The 20,928-nt window shown below is 39.8% G+C and overlaps 1 protein-coding gene across 15 annotated transcripts in view; it reads left to right on the top strand.

Moving 5' to 3' along the window:
* Positions 1-20,928, top strand: part of atp2b2 (ATPase plasma membrane Ca2+ transporting 2) — a 115,901-nt gene that overhangs the window by 67,366 nt on the left and 27,607 nt on the right. For 13 of the 15 annotated variants that reach the window (XM_086199752.1, XM_086199747.1, XM_086199745.1 and 10 more), the window contains 8 exons: positions 6,059-6,259; positions 9,804-10,061; positions 11,119-11,244; positions 13,302-13,427; positions 13,749-13,781; positions 15,316-15,408; positions 17,273-17,314; positions 20,605-20,766. In XM_086199752.1, coding sequence (XP_086055878.1) covers positions 6,059-6,259; positions 9,804-10,061; positions 11,119-11,244; positions 13,302-13,427; positions 13,749-13,781; positions 15,316-15,408; positions 17,273-17,314; positions 20,605-20,766 — 1,041 coding nt within the window. The remainder of the gene's footprint in view (positions 1-6,058; positions 6,260-9,803; positions 10,062-11,118; positions 11,245-13,301; positions 13,428-13,748; positions 13,782-15,315; positions 15,409-17,272; positions 17,315-20,604; positions 20,767-20,928) is intronic. The other 2 variants (XM_086199748.1, XM_086199750.1) reach the window with 2 other exon arrangements.

Raw genomic sequence — 20,928 nt, 5'->3', positions numbered from 1 at the left:
GAACCCACACAGGAACAGGGAGAACATGCAGACTCCACACAGAAAGATCCCTTGCCCGAGCCAGGGCTCGAACCCAGAACCTTCTTGCTGTGAGGCAACAGTGCTGACCACTGCACCACCATGCCTCCTTGTTTCTGAAATAAAAAGGAATATTAATGGACATTCTATAAGTAACTCATGTATACACCTTTAAATGAAATACTGTCTTATTTCAGATTCAGGTCAGTGGTCAGATTTTTGCTTCCCATGTGAAGTAAAGTACAGTGCCAAGAACAGAAATAAGAAGACACAAATACACAACTGTAGAACAACTGCTAAATGGACCAGCAGAAATGTAAAGACCTGACTGTAAAAAACATGCAGTACAACTCCACTATACTACCACCATAATGAAAAATAGCTTTATTACATGAGGTTCTCCTTTCACTTACAAACATGGCACTCTTTTATTGATCCAGGTTTTGTTGTCTTTAAGTACATTGTCATTTTATTTTCTGAAGTTTTCCCACACTTTTCCGTCTGACTTCTTCCTTTTATTTATACCTTTTACTTGTACATAACATAATGCATTTATTTGTGTTCTAGCATTTGGTAACATCTGCCCTTTTGTTCTATCACTGCTATTTTCTAGCTTTGTACATACAGTAACAAACCTCCCATCTTTCATGGCATGAAATGGTGTCATTGTTATGGAGGTCATTCTCAAAGGCACTGTGACACATTTCTCCATCACTCCATCTTCTAATAAGAGCATGATAATTATCCACCTTTTAGTCACTGATGGGTTATTATTCATAGAGTTACTCCACATCCAGCCTACTCTCATTCTCCGTTTTGGTCCCTGTCTCGCTCTTTTTCTTTCCCTCTTGTGCTCTCTGAGTCACACTTGAACACTCTGTCTTCCCTCTTTATTCCCATCCCTCTTTTCAAATTGTGAAACATGAGAATACACATTGAAGCTATTGATTTGTTCCTGGAAAAAAAATCAGCAGTATCTAGCATGCTTAGTATGTTCATGATTACCAGAGAACCGTGCTGCCATGGCAACTTAGTTTAACACTACAGCAAATGCTTATTATGAAGGGGGAGTTCAGACGGGAAGGAAAATGTTACGTACAGGGGGAATGTATGGACTCATTTCATGCAAATTTTTTAAAGTAATGACTATGACGTGTCATTTTACAAGGACATTTGGAGGTCATTCCATATTTACATCTTGTATTATTTTTCTTTTGGAACATACTTGCATGCATTCTCTTGAACACAAATAAACACACTTAAAAACACAGAGCCACCTAATTCGCACATTCCACTCCAAGGTTCAGAGTCGTGGGTATTTCAACACAAGGAGTGGGATGCATAGTGTTTCCATGGAGATCTATTTTTAGCCACAGACAAAAAAGGGCCAACTGTTAAAATATGCCACCATGTTCTCTCTGACTAAAAAAACAAAAAAATCAATTTCCTCTCATGCGGAAGGAAAACGCAAACTTTTTTTCTTTTTTGATGTCCTTGTCTGGTTTGTTTGGAAACAGGATGTTAGGTCGGCGCCATTTGTCAATGCAGATTTAAATTACACAGATCCTGCTACATTTAACAGCTCAGTGAATTACAAGCTGTAAATTACAGAGTAAGAGAAGGGGAGAGACATGCAATTCTTATCATCTTCAAGTTTAAAAAAAAAAAAGAATATTTGGTCTTAAATTATAATTCTTCTAGTCAATTAGAGTTTCATTTCACATGGACATGTTTCTATGTTTATTGAAGAAATCTTAATGTTTTGGACATGAATAATGATGATTCTCTAACCTTTAGTCACCACTGATGCATTGATCAATCGGCTGGTGACCAGAGTCGTCCGGTTTCTTGCTTATCAGCTAAGACAGAGACCAGTCGATCAGTCTCAGTGGTGGTTCACGTCATGCATGCAGTGATGTAGACGGCCACAGCACAGCAGCATGCTTATGTTATTAGGTCTACAATATGGAAGTTCTCCAGCATGAGCGAAGAAACTAGAAAAAAAATGCTGAGGAAGAACTGGAAAAAGACGTGGCTAAAACCAAAGCTAGCTAGAGAGCAGAACAAAATCTGCTGCTGATCAGAAAATAAAGTGATGCTGTTTTTTACTCTGTAACCTGGTGATTTTTTTTATTTTTTTTTATTTTCGTTTTTTGAAGAAAAATTTTCGGTTTTTGAAGAAAAAAATAGAAGCATTAAATGGTTGGTTTAGGGTTACTCTGCTTTCATTTCTTTCTTTCTTTCGTTCTTTCTTTTTATTTTACAAAAACATTGGGATTCACCTGCATTTCAAACCAAGTTTATTAAGAGGGATTGAACAACAACAGAGGCAGACAGGAGTTCAAGGTTACGACTGAGAATGTCCAGAAGATAACTATCATCAGCCTACAAATTGATCGGGGCGTTTGATAAATCGTCACATCACATCTGTTGTTTTGAATGAGAGTACAGACACTCATTTCCGCAATTACAGACACTGGGGTAGCTTTTGCTCGGTGGATGGCCAAGGAAGCCCATACCTATCAATTCTGCTGCAATTGTAATAATGTAATCATAAGTTTCTTAGGGGCATTAAAAATTCGAACCATAGCCCTCTAATGCACATAATCTACTATTGCCAAATAGAGTTTATTATTAAGAATGCTCATCTTATTACCTTGCCATGCAATGGAAAGGAACTGAAAATATTGAAAAGTGATTTGATGGCTTGCAGCCAAATTCATAAATGATCTGAAACACAGGATGCATCGCCTCGTACAGTGAATGGCTTTTGCCGCAATCTGCTGAGTCACCAAGATGCCTGCTGTTTTTAAATCCATCAGCTAGAGCTCTAGAGTAGAACTTTAGACCTGAGCTAAGATGTGCATCATCTTAGAGTTTCTCATTTCCATCAGTGGACTCACATTTCCTGGACCTCAACAATGATTTCAACTGGATTTCCTTATTTGTTCCTGCGGGTTGTTGGTGTATCTTCGATGTGTGTTTGTAGCTGCCTGAGCTTAAATTCTGGAAGTCCAGCACAAACACTCCTCGTCCTTAATCCTTTCTGAGATTGTTGTGACTCATCTATGTATCGCCCCAATTCTCTGCCCTCTCTCTGCCTCCTCAAAACACACTACCAGAGCAACCAGGTGGGCTGAGAGTATTTAGCCTACAATCTTTCATAATCTGCAAAATGAATCTTTTGCTATTTAGCAAGCAGCAATACAGGAGGGAATTATAAGGTAGCAGAGGATTTTCCAGGAAGCCGTAACTATTTAATGATCAGCAGAGATTGATTGCAGCATATCTCAAGGACGTTTTAGGAGAGCAAACAATAAATGAGGTTAAATGTCAATCTGAGTGCATGCATGTCAGGTAGCACACCATAATATGTAGCAGAAACAGCTAAAGGTATGCAGTGTTTTTTATTCTAATGAGAAATGATTGCTGACCTTACGCAGTATGGTGCAGATGCTATAACTAGCTCCCCTGCCTGCAAGGAATTTGGAGTTGAAGGATTAGCATATGTATTTATTTTTATTATCACCACCCTGTGGATGCAGTACATAGTAGGGCTCTACATAAATTTAATGTAGATACGTGCATCTGTGTGTGTGTCCGTGTGTGTGTGTGTGTCCGTGTGTGTGTGTGTGGTATATAGGATTTTTTTTTTTCATATGTAACCAACTGGAACTGGCTAAAGCCTGATTATATGAGCTCTACTTTTTCCAAGTGATCATGCAAGCAACTGCAGGCATGCTTTACCAGCTTTATTACACATACACCACGCACGTGCTGACGGTCACGACTCACTGGGACAAACACACAAACAAACAAACACACACATGTGCCGACACACAGACATGTTTCTGTGTGATGTGAGGCAGGGTGCCGCAGAGATCAATGGGAGAGCATGCTAGGTTCTCTCACAGAGACAATTAAAAGAGAATGGATAATGAGGCTATTTATAGATGGATCTATTTGTAACCAGGGCATTCTCCTATGTAGGAGCTGGGAATTGTTCTCTTTACTGCCTGCCCTCCTTCTGTCCTCTTCGTCTCTGTCACTGCCTCACTCCTTCTCAAGTAACAGATCTCTTTTCCTCTCTCTCTTTTTTGGCAGTATCTCAACACTTGCTTTTTCTTTTTCACGCAGTGGCACTTTGTTCCCCTTCTCTCCACACTCAAATGCATATGCATCATAAGTGGATCATCAGTCTTTTCTTCTGCTGATGTTAATAAGTTATCTCACTGTCATATGCGAAACTGTGTTATGCAGCAGCAGCAGCAGCAGTGTTATCAGGTGCAATCCAGGGCCACTCCTGGGAGACCCAGTGACGCACCATGCATGACTTAATGCTGTGGTAATGTCTGTGGTTGGGAGACACAAGGAGAGAGGGAGGGAGGGGAAGAGAGAGAGAGAGAGAAAAAGAGAGTTAATACAGACTAGGCTTGTGTGCAACCAGATAATGGAACTACAATGAAATGATAGAAAACAATCATGTGGCTGAAAGGGTTTATGTTAAGGAATAACTTGAGCTGAGAATAAAGAGGATATGCTTTCATTAGAGACCACTCACTGCCTCATACGGAATGTAGCTTTTTGCTTGTTGGATCCTGACTGGTTTCCAACATACCTGGGATACAGTTTCATTTTGTAGCTCTAACGAAGGAGGATTTAATGTCACTGTCCACTTCATTATGTGAACCTGGACAATGTCCCGGTCCCAGATGGCACCTGACAACAATTTCACATCAGACAAACATTGGAATCAGCATTTTAACTGAAAAGGAAATCAGGTTGATTAGGCTGATGTCATACTCAATGATATCAATGTGAAAAGAATTTCAAATACCATAGCACAAGGAATGGGCATTTAGAAGAGGAAATAAATTCAAAGGTTCAGTATTTGAATGGGCATAAATGTTGTAGTGCCATTCATTACCAATCCAATGGCAACATTAGGTCGGGTGTAATGCACCAAATCCACAGTTAAGAGTACAGAATTAAAATATTACATAATTTGATGGAAAGAGCAAGTACCAAGCATGTGTATTAACTAGTATTTTTTAGTGTGGTTATGTTATTTGACACTACATGAGAATAATTTCTTGAACAGCCTCAAGCCAAGTTCTCCAGATGAAAGAGCAGAAGATATTTATGTTGAGTTGCTCACAGTGTCTGAGGAGGTGGATGAGGTCAAAACCCAAGGCCTGCATCTCTCCTCCAGCATGATTATATAAGGAAAAGAAGCACCATGACTCCAATTGGTAATTAGAGATGGTTTGTGAAAGGATACAAGACTAAGAGATCGATTACAACGCTGGTGAGAATTTTAATACCGCTTTCTACAAATAAAATGAAGATTTTCTTCTACTGTCGCACTTGATTCAGATTAAAAGACAACAAGAATATCCTACTTAGGTAGATAATTGGGCGGCACGGTGGTGCAGTGGTTAGCGCTGTTGCCTCACAGCAACAAGGTTGCAGGATCGAGTCCCGGCTCCAGCACGGTCTGTGTGAGTCTCCATGTTCTCCCATTTCCTGCATGGGTTCTCTCTGGTACTCCAGCTTCCTCCCACAGTCCAAAGACATCAAGAGGGGACGAGGCTGATTGATACTCTAAATTAACAGTAGGTGTGACTGTGAGCTCCAGCACGGGGTCTTTCTGTGTGAGTCTCCATGTTCTCCCATTTCCTGCATGGGTTCTCTCTGGTACTCCAGCTTCCTCCCACAGTCCAAAGACATCAAGAGGGGACGAGGCTGATTGATACTCTAAATTAACAGTAGGTGTGACTGTGAGTGTGAATGGTTGTCTGTCAATATGTGTTGGCCCTGTGATGGACTGGCAACCTGTCCAACCCTGCTTCTTGCCCGAAAGCGGCTGGGATAGGCTCCAGCCCCCACCACACCCCCACAACAAGCGGAAGAAAATGGATGGGTGGATGGAGGTGGTTAATTATGTCATACAGTCAGTCCTTATCTGAATATTGAACCTTACTATCAACTCATCTCTTCTTCCCTTTTCTCCCTCCCCCTGGCTGTCTTGCTCTCTCAGGACTTGCAGGTGTCCAAGGTGACCTGGACAAGAGAAAAGAATTATATGGGAAAAACCTGATACCTCCAAAGAAGCCAAAAACCTTCCTGCAACTGGTATGGGAGGCCCTTCAGGACGTCACCCTCATCATCCTGGAGGTGGCTGCCTTGATCTCCTTGGGCCTCTCCTTCTACCACCCTCCTGGAGAGAGCACTGGAGAGTGTGAGTGACATGCTGCAACAGATGCACAACTCTGAAAACAGACAATTCAACGCTTGTCTATCTCTACTATTGCAGAGGGCTTAAAATATTTATAATTGCATTGACCAACTTCCTGTTGACATCACTGGCAAACCACACTACACAGTTACACTTAGATAAATGCACACACATTCTTTAATTGGTTTGCCAGGTCACTCTTGGTATGACCTGTCTTGAGAGGTCAGGGGACACACTGAGCATGAGTTTATTTGTACGTACAACACAAATGTATCAAATGTGTGGATGAGAGCTACTGGGAGGTTAATGAAGTGTTGAGCAGAGAAATAACCTTGAGCTCCCAGGGTCCATACATCAGCCCCGTGAGCCGTGAAACAGGAAATGAAGACAGGAACATAACGACGTGCTGAGTCAGCGACATCAGTCATTGCTCACTGCATTATCAGAGTAATGGAATTCAGTTCCCCCGCTAAAGGGACTAGTCATCATTTTAAGGACTTTAGAAACTCTTATGAAGGTAAAAAGACCAGAGGAAGAAGAAATACTACCCACTATCTGGCTTGCAGTTAATCAAATCATTTACATTTTCGAGTTGGTCGGTTAAGATGAAAAGAGAATGGGTGATTACATAAAAGATGTATTAGCCAGCCAATGGCTGATGTAGTTAATTATTAGTCATGATTAATTTTGATCGTCAATTAAGAGCAGTGCTTTTCCTTGCGTGCCTTCTGCATTGAAAAGCCCAAATAAAAATACAAAGGATCCATCTTAAGATACATCATGGGGTTGACTCACAGTGAAAGATATCAGTGTGTACTTCAAAAATCACTGTCAAGGAAAACATCAAGTGGATATTTGTATGTTAGTGAGGGAACACGGGTAAGGAGACAGACACAAAGACATGCGTCAAGGATGTAATCGGATCAAGAGATGTGTCAAGTTATGGATAACAACAGTAATAATGATAATAAGAAAACATTGCACACGAATGATTTTTCACAAAAATATCCTCACAAAATAAGTAGAGTAATTTGTGTCTCACATGCTTTTTCAGAAATATAAATAGAATTACCACATTAAATATTTTGTTTCAAAAATTCATATGAAATACCAGTAAATTTAGAATAGAATATTGAATTCAAACCAAAATTGAATAACTATTAATGACATATTTAACAAGAATCATATTGCAATAAAATTATCAAAAAAAACAAACAAAAAACTACTTAAATAGAGCCTGTAAATCCCTTAGGTTCTGAAGTTTCTATTCTGCATCTGTGCTGATTTATAGCATTTTTACAAGAAAATATTTGCATACATGGTAAGATAACCTGCTGACGGCATGTAAACCAACAACATGCATCAAACTAAAACATCAGCAATTGAGAATAGGAAAGATCTTTCAAGCTGATAAATCATCTATATATACTTTTACTGCTTACTTTTATTTGCTTCCCTGCCTTAAATCATCTGGTTCATCTGTATTAGGCTCTTCAGCACCATGGACAGCTACAAATGTGCTACATGATGGTGTGTATCTCTCTATTAGAGAGAGAGACAGAGAGAAACAGACACTCAAAGAGAGCACACACACACTGTATTGTGGAACATTTGCATGTCTGAATATTAACAGCGCTCGCTGTTCTACCATCAGTGCGATGCAGTGATCAAGCAAGACAGGCTCAACACATCCAATTAAACTCTTTCAAAAATTCTACTGCATTGTTCTGCCTGATTTCTGGATTTTTTTTTGGACAAAGTATTTGTTTCTCATTTGCTTTTTTGTAAGACGCATTAGTATTAATTTTTGTTTTGAATAATGTTATGAAATCCCTTCTCTAAAACACCCCTGCCAGCCTGTATTTGGTATAATTACACAGCCAAGGAGCATAATGTAAGCACAGCAGCTCACAGTCAATTGAAGAAAAAGATGTTTTTACAGGAGACGGCTTAAAAAAAATAGAGCTGAGCCGCTCTCTTCAGTGTGATGACATTTAATGTCCTTGACAACCCTTATAGACTGATTTAGCCACTTGTTAGCAAGCATCATTTTTAAGGCACACTAAAGCTTCTGAACTTGCAAGTGTGTTATTTACTGACAGATTTTATGCTCATGCTCGTGTAACCACAGACTGTATTTCAGGCATTGAACTGAAAACCCATTCAGAAAAGCCATGAGCTGAGGTTCAGCCCTGCAACCACAGAACTCATTGAAACATTTGTTTAGATAAAGGTTCCAATGTTACACCGTAACCTTTTCATGATCATTATATTGATTTAACTCCTCTGAAATGTACTGGCAAGTTTCAATTGCATCTGGGAGTCTACAGTACATCTTGGGTAAATCCCTGTATACAGTATGTAACATCTATAACATGAACTGCCAAAGCTCCCTTGTGAGCTGAAGTGTTGTTTCATAGTCCAAAGCAAATCACCCCACTGCAGGCTTTTGAAGTCAGCTAGCCAGGAGTGTATAGCACAATAGCTCCCAGAGTATTACATGAAACAGCTCAAGGAGGACTGGGAATAGCCTTGTTTCATTCCCAAATATACCACAGTCTGTCAGTGCACAGCCTGCAGACTGCAGGGCATGCATCTGAAGTAGAGCAAACAAATGAAGAAGCAATGAAAAGAGAATTCTCTGAAGGTCATTTCAGCCAGAGTTCATTTGATTTCTCAGTTATCTCTTATGTTTCCCACATTGTAGGCTGCAGAAACACTGCACACATGGAATCACTCCACATACTAGAGTCCCATACTGGATGTAACTGTCACAGTTGTCCTTGTTGTCATGAGCTTCCAGTCCCCAGTATTTGAGCTTTGATTACATTTTTTTGATGCATCGCTTTTGTTATTGAGTGTTCATATTCTACCTGTGAAATGTTTGGGTTCATATACGGTGTGAGTGTGCATGCAGTTTGCTGCTGTCTCTGTTCATCGGTGCGGCAAGTACCTCAGACATGTGCGAGTCTCAATTGAGTTTTAACCGTCATGTCTGCAAGTCCCATTCTAGTGTCATAGAAATCCAAGAAGTTGAGTCAGGCAAGATGATTCAAGTAATTCCCTGGGTCATGCAATCACAAGTGAAGTCATGTCAAATTCTGATGATCCACCTCAGTTTCTTGATTGTCAGTTACATCAGCTTTCACTAAATAGCGGTTTTAAGCTAAAATGATGTACTAAGTTACCTTTTGTTGTGTACGTACCTTTAACTCTTATGTTGTGGACAACATACGTATTGAATCCAAATTTAATTATTTTTGGATTAGCCCCCCTCCATGAATGCTACCTGTGGCCCTGATCTTTGACCCTTTGCTGGTAGAGATCACGTTAATCACAGTAGAAAATGTGAATATTTGACAAAAAGTAAACTCTTTTAGAATCTCAAGGATCAAGCCAAAGTCAAGTCTTTTATCAATTTACTGAACTGACATTTATGACTCCAGTCATGTCATGTGACTTGAGTTCCCCACCTATGTTATTAATGAACTGTACAATGCATATACGGTATATCACATCTATACATTTTGTCCCTCATCACTTACAGCATGTGGCACAGCAACTGGTGCGGTGGAGGGAGAGGGCGAGGCGGAGGCCGGATGGATCGAGGGTGCAGCCATCCTATTGTCTGTGGTGTGTGTGGTGTTAGTGACGGCCTTCAACGACTGGTCGAAGGAGAAGCAGTTCCGTGGGCTGCAGAGCCGCATTGAGCAGGAGCAGAAGTTCCAGGTTATCCGCGGCAGCCAGGTCATACAGCTGCCCGTGGCGGACATAGTGGTGGGCGATATTGCTCAAATTAAATACGGTAGGCATGAGGAGACTGACACATAGTGGTGGGACCAGTTTCCAGTGCCCACGTGCTTATTTACACACCCCTCAAGGGCAAATATTCTCTTGCACCGTTTTAAAGTTATTGATGAATGAATAACTTTAATGTGAATCTTCAGGACGAATTCATTTAGTTTTCTGACATTTTACTTACATCTCGCTGTTGACATGAAGTTTCCATGTTGTCCATCTTGCATTTAGGACACGTCTATTAGTAATAATGTGCACGGAAAAAATTATCAATATTGATGAAATTGATGTCACATAAAGCTCAGCAGTAGCTTTTCACTCGTTAAATCTCCAACAACTCTTCAAAAATATGTTTTAAGACTTTAAAACAGTAACAGCGATCTTTAAGATTTTAATATTACAGTACTTCTCAGTAAGATCGCAAATTATACATGTTTTTCGTCAAACAGAGATGACATCATTTGAACCTGAGGCAAACAGGAGCAGAGGCCATTGTTTCACACTCACCAACAGTTCTTGTTGCTTGTCTTCCTTGGATGGTTATGATATTATGGCTAATAATCACATCTTCTGAGAATATAAAGAGGATTTTCATTTACACAACATTACTCTGATCACATCTGTCCAACTTTTTTAACTTGGACACTCAAAAAATGTCAGTCATCTCAGACTTCAGCCATGGCCTTGATTTAAAGTTCTTTTTTCCTTCAGTTCGGTTTGGTCTTACGTGCCGGCGTGATGTGTCCATTGTTCTGTGTAAAGTAATTGTCATGGTTCAGTAGCTGAAAATAGACTTCAACCTCATTTCGAGAAGGGGATTAAAGTTATGAAGTCCACCTTAAGCAATCAAATTTCTTAGCTAGAGTTTTAATTCAGAGAATTTAATGAGCTTTAGCGGATATATACAGAAACTAACATGCACCAAAGTAAAAGAATGCTTTGAATGTAGTGCTGTAGTTACCATCTATCTTGTCTACTTCTTTTCTGATCTGGAGCGCAGTATTTACAGACAAGCCTTAGCAATTTAAATAAACCAAATCTGATATATGTACGTATTGATGCAGGTGATCTCCTCCCTACTGATGGGGTGTTGATCCAGGGCAATGACCTGAAGATTGATGAATCATCACTCACTGGAGAGTCTGACCATGTAAAGAAATCTGCAGACAAGGACCCTATGCTGTTGTCTGGTAAGATGCCAGTTCCTGGGTTTACGATGTGTCAGTTTCTTGAAAGTAGTGCTAAGAAGAATCCATCAGTCTGAGAAGTTTTATTTGATCCCCTAAACTACAAAATAATAGCATATGTATTGATTTTCATTATCATTATATGAATTTCATGTACACACATATATGTATGTATATACATATGTGTGTGTGTGTGTGTGTGTGTGTGTGTGTGTGTGTGTGTGTGTGTGTGAACACATACATTAGTCATAGCATTACATCAAGATAAAAGTTGTTAATTATCTGAAGGGTTTCCTGCATTTAACAAACCCATCTTTCTTCGCTCGTTTAGTATGTACTGTATCAGATTCACCAGAAACTTTTAGCTGTGGGATTCTTCGAAAGACAGAATATCACTGATAACACAAACGTGGGTTAATCTCATCTCACTTGTTACCACATTTTTCCTGTGGATAATTAGCTGTGTGGCTTTTTGCTGCCTTCTTTAATTAGCCTCGTATTCACCCACATTCCCCCAAAGGTTAATAATGTTCTGTGTGTGTGTGGGTGTGTGTGTGGGTGTGTGTGTGTGTCTGATGTATGCACTTGCACAGATTTATCGTGCAGTCCGAAGTGTGTGCACAGTGAAGCTTTTTTTGGCCTCATTTTATTTTTTTCTTTTGGAATCGCAGAGCTTAAGATAAATGTAATGATGCAGTTTTAGGGAGAAAGAAGTAGTAGACACCTACCTAGAGATGTGAGTGTGTTCATGGTGAGTTTATACACAGTGATATGAAATTGGCACACACTTAAAGCCACTTTTACCCTAACCCAAAAGGATTCAAGTGTCTAAATTAGGGAAATAAAAGCATGTATGTGAGAGATTGTGCTTAGTCTAAGTGTGGCAGTGCTTTGAGCTCAATGCAAATGACGACATGCTGATATTCAGTATGGTTAGATCTTTCAAAGCAGAAGGGGTGCAAAGAGATGTAATTCTTCTCTGTTCTTCAACATCTCTATCTGTACTGGAATAGCAGAGTTGAATGCAACCTGAGTTTTCATAATAGTTTTGGTAGGTTCTGGGGTATTTGAGTCTGGATCAAAGCGGTGAGACCTGAGGCAAAGCTTCTGTTTACATGACAAAAATTTACCATTTGGTGTCTGATTGACCATTTTCCCATGATCAGTTTGGTCTCTTAAAGTTTGAGAATAATTTTTTTTTTTTTTTAATCGTTAACGTCTTTATTTTATTCTCTGTATCCCTGAGGCCCTCTCCTTGATTAATCAGAGTTAGACTTGGATGGAGAGGTCAGCTCTCTTGAACATCAAAGCCCTTGATCACATCAGAAACATAGTTTCTTAAAACACAATCTATATGTGTTGGCCCTGCTATGGACTGGCGACCCATCCAGGGTGTACTCTGCCTCATGCCCGAAAGCCACTGGGATAGGCTCCAGCACCCCCCCCCCCCCCGCAACCCTTAACAGGATAAGCGGAAGAAAATGGATGGATGGACAATCTAGAAATAAAACCTAATTCATCCCATTCACAGATGCAATTAAAATCCTTTTTAAGGTGGCCGATTGCAACCAAACAGTGATTGACAACATGGATTTATAAGTGTAAATGGGCCCAACACTTAATGAGAAGAGATTGTGATCCAGCCTGCCAAACCACCTCTGGAGGTGCTCAGGGATGCATAATGACCACATTGAACATGAGTGTAGTACCTGCACCTACCTGTACTTTCAGGTGGTCAAGTACTATCTGTTTGCAATCCAAATGAATCTAAAATATATTGTATTACCAGTTAGGTGTAAATTGGGGAAACAAGCACACGTGTTATTGTACACAGAATTGCAGCTTCACAGATTGCGAGGATATTTCTTGGTGGTGTTGTGGGTTGTTATGGGTTTTTTGGCTGTACACAAATGAAAAGAACAAGATAAGCTGGACAGAGGGACAAGATCAAAAATGTAGACAGCAGAAACATATATCATTTGAGTGTGTAAAACTAATCAGTCTCAATCATATGTAGTAATGTCAGGAGAGCAAATGTAACACTACCCCTCCTTCTTCAGGGACCCATGTGATGGAAGGGTCAGGGCGCATGCTAGTGACTGCTGTCGGTGTCAACTCCCAGACTGGAATCATCTTCACTCTGTTGGGAGCCGGTGTGGAGGAAGAAGAGAAGAAAGAAAAGAAAGGCAAGAACTTTGATTATATTGTCTAGTCTTCTTTGTACACCTAACTTTTCTGCAGTGGCTTCAGGATAATTTAGGTTTGATGTCAAGAACATACTCTTGAAATCCTCTTATGTGCTAAAAGTCTTTACGTGGGCGTTCAGTGAATAAATTCCATGTTGTATGGGCTGTAAACAAGAAACTTACATGATTGTTTAGGACATATGACATGCTGTAAGTTGTTGTCGTGCCGTAAACCACTGTGTCAGCCACAGTATCCAGGGTCTGTGGATTCAGGTGCATTTTTTTGCTTACATCTTTAATTGTTCCAAATTTGCCTTGAAGGAGGGGCAGTAGAAGACGGACACCAGAACACAGGTAGAGTATCATCTTTCTCTGACCCCTGGGAGTGGCACTGTTTGACCTTTAACCCCCAATGCTGCCCCAGTAAATCACCTTTTCTCCTCATCCCCTCCAGTAGCCAATCACTCTTGCTCTGATTAAATCCCCCACTTAAAAAGAGAAGCCTCATCATCACAACACTGCATCTTTTTAAGTGTTGACAGTGATTTCACAATGCATAATCCTCTCTCCTCCTCACAGGCGATGCACTCATCACACTAACTAGCTTGCATTCACGATCAGATCTGTTTCTGAGACATTTTGAATGCCATAAATGAAGATAAGCTGCTAGAGTCGTCTGATTGCTGTAATTGCTGCATGGAAAAAATGACATGCGAGCGACACCACGTGTACCAGCAGTAAAAAGTACTTACATATTGTAACATCAAAATTGATTTGTTACCACAGCCACTTCAGACAGTTGTCTCACCGAGCGGTTGTCCAGAAGCCTTATATTCGTAGATAGATTTTTTTTTTTTAAGTTCTATGAAATTTATTTCGATATCTTTTTTTTTTTAATTGAAAACTTTGGATTCATATAGTAGGCTTGCATTCATTGCCCGTACACTGATGGACAGAGTAAATGCATATGTTGACAATCAGTTCTATGAAAATCAAGGACGGACCTTGACACAGTGGTATGGGTCTGTTCTCCTGTGACACGCTGCTCCATGTAAAGACCAACAGTGTTCATTGTTCATATGACTGCTCTCCAGTGAGCTGGACACTTAAATAACACTGTGTTTGTTAGTGCACCTGATCACGTCTACCTACATTTAATTATCACGTAACTGCTTGGCACATGTGCTTTTCCTCAGCTGATATTTGGACCCTTTTTATTTATTTATTCATTTAACTTTGCATCAGAGATTGGCTATCTAACACTTATTCTCTTCTTGTTATTTTTAGTTTGTCTACTTAATATATTATTTTGTGATGCTCAATTATGTTAGATGAATAACATGGTTTGAATTACATTCACATTCCTATGACAAAGATGAAAAATGACCTTATTCTAAATCAATATCTCACAGTACAAAGGTGAAAATAACAATAACGATAACATAAAATGATAATGAAAACAAGAACATATTCAATATCATACTAGAACGCTAAAATTGAACACATGCATTATTTTATGAATATAAATTGGAAAATAAATTCTTTTTACTTGATCATACAGCAGGTTTACCTGTTTTGTATTTGTGGTTTCACATGTTGTGATATTCTTTCCCATATATGTTTAGATTTCATGTCTCATGTCAATCCGACGTTTTATGTTTTATTTACATCACATACCATTTCCTTAAAAACAGACACATATTTATAATCCCTGCTGATTAAAACACCAGCCTTTAGTCTTTACACACTGTCTACAGATGCTGAATCTCTTAAATGTCTTATAACCATGTTATTTCTGGTCGTTGTCTTGTGTTTGCACATGAGTGCATTTTATGTGTGGACGTGTGTTTCTTTTCATTTACGTTTGGCTCTGATTGTTACTGGCTAGACTGCTCGCATCCCCCTATCCACCCCATCGCCACAATAGCCACGGATGGGGCTACGGGCTTTAACGCCCCTGGCAGTGCCAGCCTAATTAATGGTAGGTTGACGAAACCTCTAATCTCTTTCTGTTGTGACTTTTGGCTCCTCCCACCATCTCCATTTTTCAGCTACCTTTCTGGTTGCTCACCTTTTCCTCTGCCTTCTTTTTTGAGTTGTGTTGAACCGTTTTTTTTCATTCATGCATTTTATCCTCTCTTTTGTCTTGTAAGTCTTTAAATGTTGAGTCGCCATCTTGTCATGCAGTGACTTTAATTTAATGGTCGGTCTTTAATTCTAACTGAAAAATGCCATCATTAGGGCTCCTTAACACTTACAGGTGGAGACGTTTTATATAAGTGTTCATTGCTATTTTGTGTCGGTTAACCTTACAACATCTGAAGAGGGGCATATTTAATGATGCCGCAGGAATGTGATGATAATGTGTTTATTCGTGTTGTGCAAGAAGTCTCAGCATATTAATTTATATATGTGTCAGTAGACTGGATCCAAACTGACTAAGCAGTAGTGGCAAAATCATTCTGTGGGGCCATCGTCTTCAGTTGGGTGTCCTTTGAGATCACTTTGTGTAAATCCTCTATTTCTGTGCTTGCTGGACGAGATGCAAAACGATTAACTTCATTCATTGTTGCACTGGGTTCGCTCTTATCGCCATCTCCTTGGAGAACAGCCCCAACATGTTTGTACTCAACACAGATGGGGCATAATTTGCACTGTAATGGTGACCTTGTGCTGTCCTGGGCTGGAACAGAGTGGTTTGTCATCCATGCCCTTAGTGTGACTCCAGGGAACAAGCTAATGTGGTGGTGGAGTTGAAATGAGCCTTACTGTTAACAGACATTCAGGTTTTCAGGGAATTTCTCTGTGACATATGAGTAGAGAAGTAAGATTTTTGTTCAATTCCTAATCTGCCTGCCGTGGAAGCCAATGCAGGTGTTCGTAGCACTAGCCTGGTTGGATAATGGGATCCATGTTTCAGTACATAATAAATCTTTATTAATTATATTATTGTGTGTTTCAAGTGCTATATATACTTCTGAGAAGGTTCCTGGCCAGCTGCTCCACTACCAATAAGATGATCATTTAACAGCCCTGTTTGATGGAAATACACGCAATTAAATTATTTCTTGTGTAAGCAGAACCCAGCAGCAAATTAAATTCTCTGTCCCCAAACTTAGATTTCAATTTTCCTCCAGTTGTTCTTATGTAACTTCACCGTGTGGGAGGCTCTTTCCTTCAGGCTCTCTCTATCACTCTCTCTGTTGTTCATATTTCCTTCACTCTGAGTGTGTGATCTTGCATGTGCTTTCTGAATTTTCCTCTTGATGCATGCCGTCTCTTTTGTGTGTTAGTACTGTACGTGTGTGTCCTGTACTCTCCCCCAGCGTTCAACGTAAATGCTGCATCTATGTCTTGATTCCTCATTTTAAAGCCTTGATTCTTATGCTTGATGATGTCTTTGGGTAATTCTCCCAAAAAAATATACTCAAAAAAAGAATGCTTTTTTTTCTTCTTTTTTTTTTAACGTCACACTCGATATATTTTGACGCCCATCAAACCTTTCATTACCTGATTTGGTTATGCAATAAAAGCAAAGTCTGTTAAAACCTAATTTCCTCCCATTTCATTACAAGAAATTTGCACACTACAGTATGTGGCTCTCAATTAAATCTTGTTTAATGAACCCCTTGCCAGTAGGTGTAAGTACTAGTTACACTGCATCGCTTACATATCACAAGCCTTTCTATGTGACTGTCACAGAGATGTTGTATTAAAAGTCATTTTCCTGTCTCCCTGTTTGTATTTTTTTTTCCTCGCTGTGTTTGTTGTCTCTGTGGTGATTATTTGTTAACTTGTCTGCCTTGGTTATTTTTGTTGTTACTGTCTTGTATGTCTCATCATAGGTAAAATGCAAGATGGCAATATGGAGAGCAACCAGATTAAAGGTAACCAAACCATCTCTCTCTCTCTCTCTCTCTCTCTCTCTCTCTCTCTCTCTCTCTCTGTCTATCTCTCTCTCTCTCTGTCTATCTTTCTCTCCTTCCCTGCTTCCTTCCTTCTTTTTCTTCTCATCCTGTCCCTGTTAGGATGTGCAGTGTAAGCTCTGGGTCAAATGCAGGTGGAAAATCCTTCATTACTTATTCTTTTCTGTCTGCATTATATTCTGCACCCTCCGTATCTCACTGTCTCTCAAAGGACTGAGCCGCACTAATGCAGACAGTCAGACAGTTACAGGAATTAGACCTTATATTTGACCCTGGTTTAACCTGTGCTTTTATTAGGCTAGACAATCCCTCCTCTCCACTCCGTCTGTCACTAATGTGTTGTCCCTGGTCTGTTCTGTTGTTCTTGTTGTGTTCTTGACTTGTCCTGCTCTCCCTGAGAGAACAGCAGTCTGTTCCTGAGCTACTGTATCCGTGCTAACTTTTTTTCCACCAACAACATCCAAAACTGTCCTGTTACTTCCTCCAAGTTACGTACCACGCCTTGGTTGTCCATCTTTCTTGACAATTGTCACAGTGTCATAAATTCTCAGCATCACACAATCTAACATAAATACCCTGACGTCTTTGATGATGTAGCAGATATTTCTGTTGTTTAATCGATTTGGTCATTACAAAGCAAGAATGGCCGATACCAGAGTCGTGTTTTACAACAGCATATGTGTACATAGCATCAGGCAGAATATGACAAAGGCCTTAAATGTTCACTAAAACTGAGAACAGCAAGCAAGTCTATAATCAGAAAATTGTTGGTGTTGTTTATTCTCTAAATTGGGATTCACCACCCTTTATCTAATGGAAATTGTAATGTCCATCCATCCATCCATTTTCTATACCGCTTATCAGTTAAGGGTTGCGGGGGAGCTGGAGCCTATCCCAGCTGACATTGGGTGAGAGGCAGGCAGGGTTCACCCTGAATGGGTTGCCAGTCTATCGCAGGGCCATCAGGAGCAATTTGGGGCTCAGTATCTTGCTCAAGGACACTTCCACATGGTCACCAGGGGAAGTGAGGATGGGACCAGTGACCCTTTCGGTTGCTAGACAGCAGTGCTACCTCAGAGCCATGCTGCCCCAAAATGCTAATGAATCTGTCAAGAAAGATTAATCATAATTTCAGTATAAGGCAGGGGCTTGTTGTCACACACACACACATTTTTATTTTTTTTAAGCTGTGGAATTGTTACCATTCCTACTTTCAACACAAATTTCCAAATACACACAATGCAATAAAAGCTGAAGTGTCTCATGTTTCAGTGAACCGGTCGGATGATCAGCTTTATTCAAGTTCAACTTGATTTCAGTGAAATGGCTCGGAGCAAAAACACTGTAAATCAGTTTAACAGCAGACTAATAATGTGGTGCGATGATTACAGTCTCCAGCAGGTTTAATCGTCTGTAGAAATAAATGGAGCTTCCAGAAGATGCATCTCTGTCCTGAGCATGTATTTAATTAAAGTAGTTGTACTTTTCTTCTGCATACAAATGATCATTCTCTATGAAGGAAATTGAGGCACAGCTGGAGACTATAACAAATTAAAAGGCTTATTCATGACCATCAAGCACATCCCTTATTGTGATATGAAACTGGGCCTCAGTGATTTTTGGTAACTTGTGGTATGAATGCTTGTGTGTGTGTGATAGTTAACGAACTTAAGGAACAAGACTTTTACAGTGTCAGTAACACGTGGCAAACGTGAAAGGTGACAAATGAAACATCTTGGCTGATGATGCTTGCAGATGTTCTCATTCCATCTGCAATGAACATGCCTGTGTTTCCATGTTCATTGATGGGTGAAAATGATGTGAAAGTATATTCACCTGGACGCTGGACCAGCTTTTTAACATCATCTTTAAAAACAAATAGGGCTGGGTATCAAACTTGAAAGTGAACATAAATGAGGGAATATCTCATGGAAAAAGGTGTTCATCCCTTCAAAAGAGTTGAGAGACTTTTAGAATATATGCTACGGCACAATAAAACTTGCCCAACGCCTTCCTGCGAGATTTTACCATTTTTGGCAAATGCAGGACAAAGAAAGCCAATCAAACTCAACTCTGCATCTGTTCTGTTTGTTCTGGTCCCATCTGATATGTTTTTTTTAGTAAAATAAGGTTTTAAACAGGTTTTTAGCATTTGTTAATTTCCCTGTAATGACAAAGTCTTTCACAATGTGAAGGTTTTAAATATGTGCAGTTTATATTCTGTTTGTCTTCCACTTTCCACTTTCATATAATATATAGATTGAAAGGAATGCTACTTGTCTAATCAATACATCATGGTCCATACATCACTATTTTTCGCATTAATCCTCTAGATCAGGGGTGTCCAAACTTGTCCAGTTAGGGTTAGGGTTAGGGCTCCACCCGAGCAAAAGCAACACCTGATTCTACTTAAATCAACTCAGCTGTTTCCACGCAGCTCATTTGTTGGATCAGGTGTTGCTTTTGCTTGGTTGGAATGAAAACCTGCAGCCACACCGGCCCTTACCTGACCAGTTTGGACACCCCTGCTCTAGATTGTCAGGATATCTGAAAATTGTCCACAAGTTTCAACATCGATGTTGTGTGCTACACATGAAAAAGCTTAAGTCCTACATAATTCTTTATCGAACAAAATTGTTATTTTGAATTTGGCATCTCACAACATATATTTTTCTTTTGCATATGGTTGTTTTGTTTTTAGTGTTTATTTAATATACTTGAGGTTTTTGTGTGTATGAAATGTGCCATATGTAATATAATATTCCTTTGCTTTCCGCAAATGCTAAGCAAGCTACTCAACAATCTTCTGTATGAACAAGGCAGGGTCCTCGAATATAGGGCCACTGAATTATATATGACATATACTGTATGTACTCTTGATGAAGCAATGGCCAGAAAGATAGGAAAGACAGTGCTCCTTTACTGTGGCAAATATAGACCCACAATTTTATTTTCCATACATAACTTCAAGATGGTGGAAACACCCACTGATCTTACCAAGAGGGGGCCAAACAAAAACACTGCTCATTATGGTATATGAAAGATTCATACATAATAATTGGATTCCTTCTTGTCATGGGGTGTCAGAATGACCTATCCTTGGTTTTAATTACATACTGTGTGTCCGTACTGGTCTTCCTGGCGCTATTAACACCTGTGTGTTGAATCAAGATTCCCTCTTCCTCCTCATTTTCTTGCTCTTATCTCCGTTACTAACTTTTCTGCTTTCCATTGTTCTGTGGTGTTTACAGTAAAGAAGCAGGATGGAGCAGCTGCAATGGAGATGCAGCCTCTTAAAAGTGCTGAAGGTGGAGAGGAAGAGAAAGAGAGGAAGAAAGTGTCAGTCCCAAAGAAAGAGAAGTCTGTGCTGCAAGGGAAGCTGACAAAACTGGCTGTGCAGATTGGCAAAGCAGGTACAAGTCCATCACACAGTCAACCTGGCACTTAACTTGGGGACAAGAAGGTACTGAACCACCATCGTGTCAGTCAGAGAAAAATGTTGTGCTGCTAGGATTCACCTCAGTCACTTAAAGCAATCAGAACATAATGTCTGGCTATTTTGGTGATCCATCCTC

Source organism: Aulostomus chinensis, chromosome 3 (genome assembly GCF_037954235.1).
Source record: "Aulostomus chinensis isolate RoL2024-O1b breed Wild chromosome 3, RoL_Achi_v1.0, whole genome shotgun sequence".
Lineage (NCBI taxonomy): Eukaryota > Metazoa > Chordata > Actinopteri > Syngnathiformes > Aulostomidae > Aulostomus > Aulostomus chinensis.
Note: the sequence above shows the minus strand (reverse complement) of the source record. Positions and strands in the feature narration are given on the sequence as shown.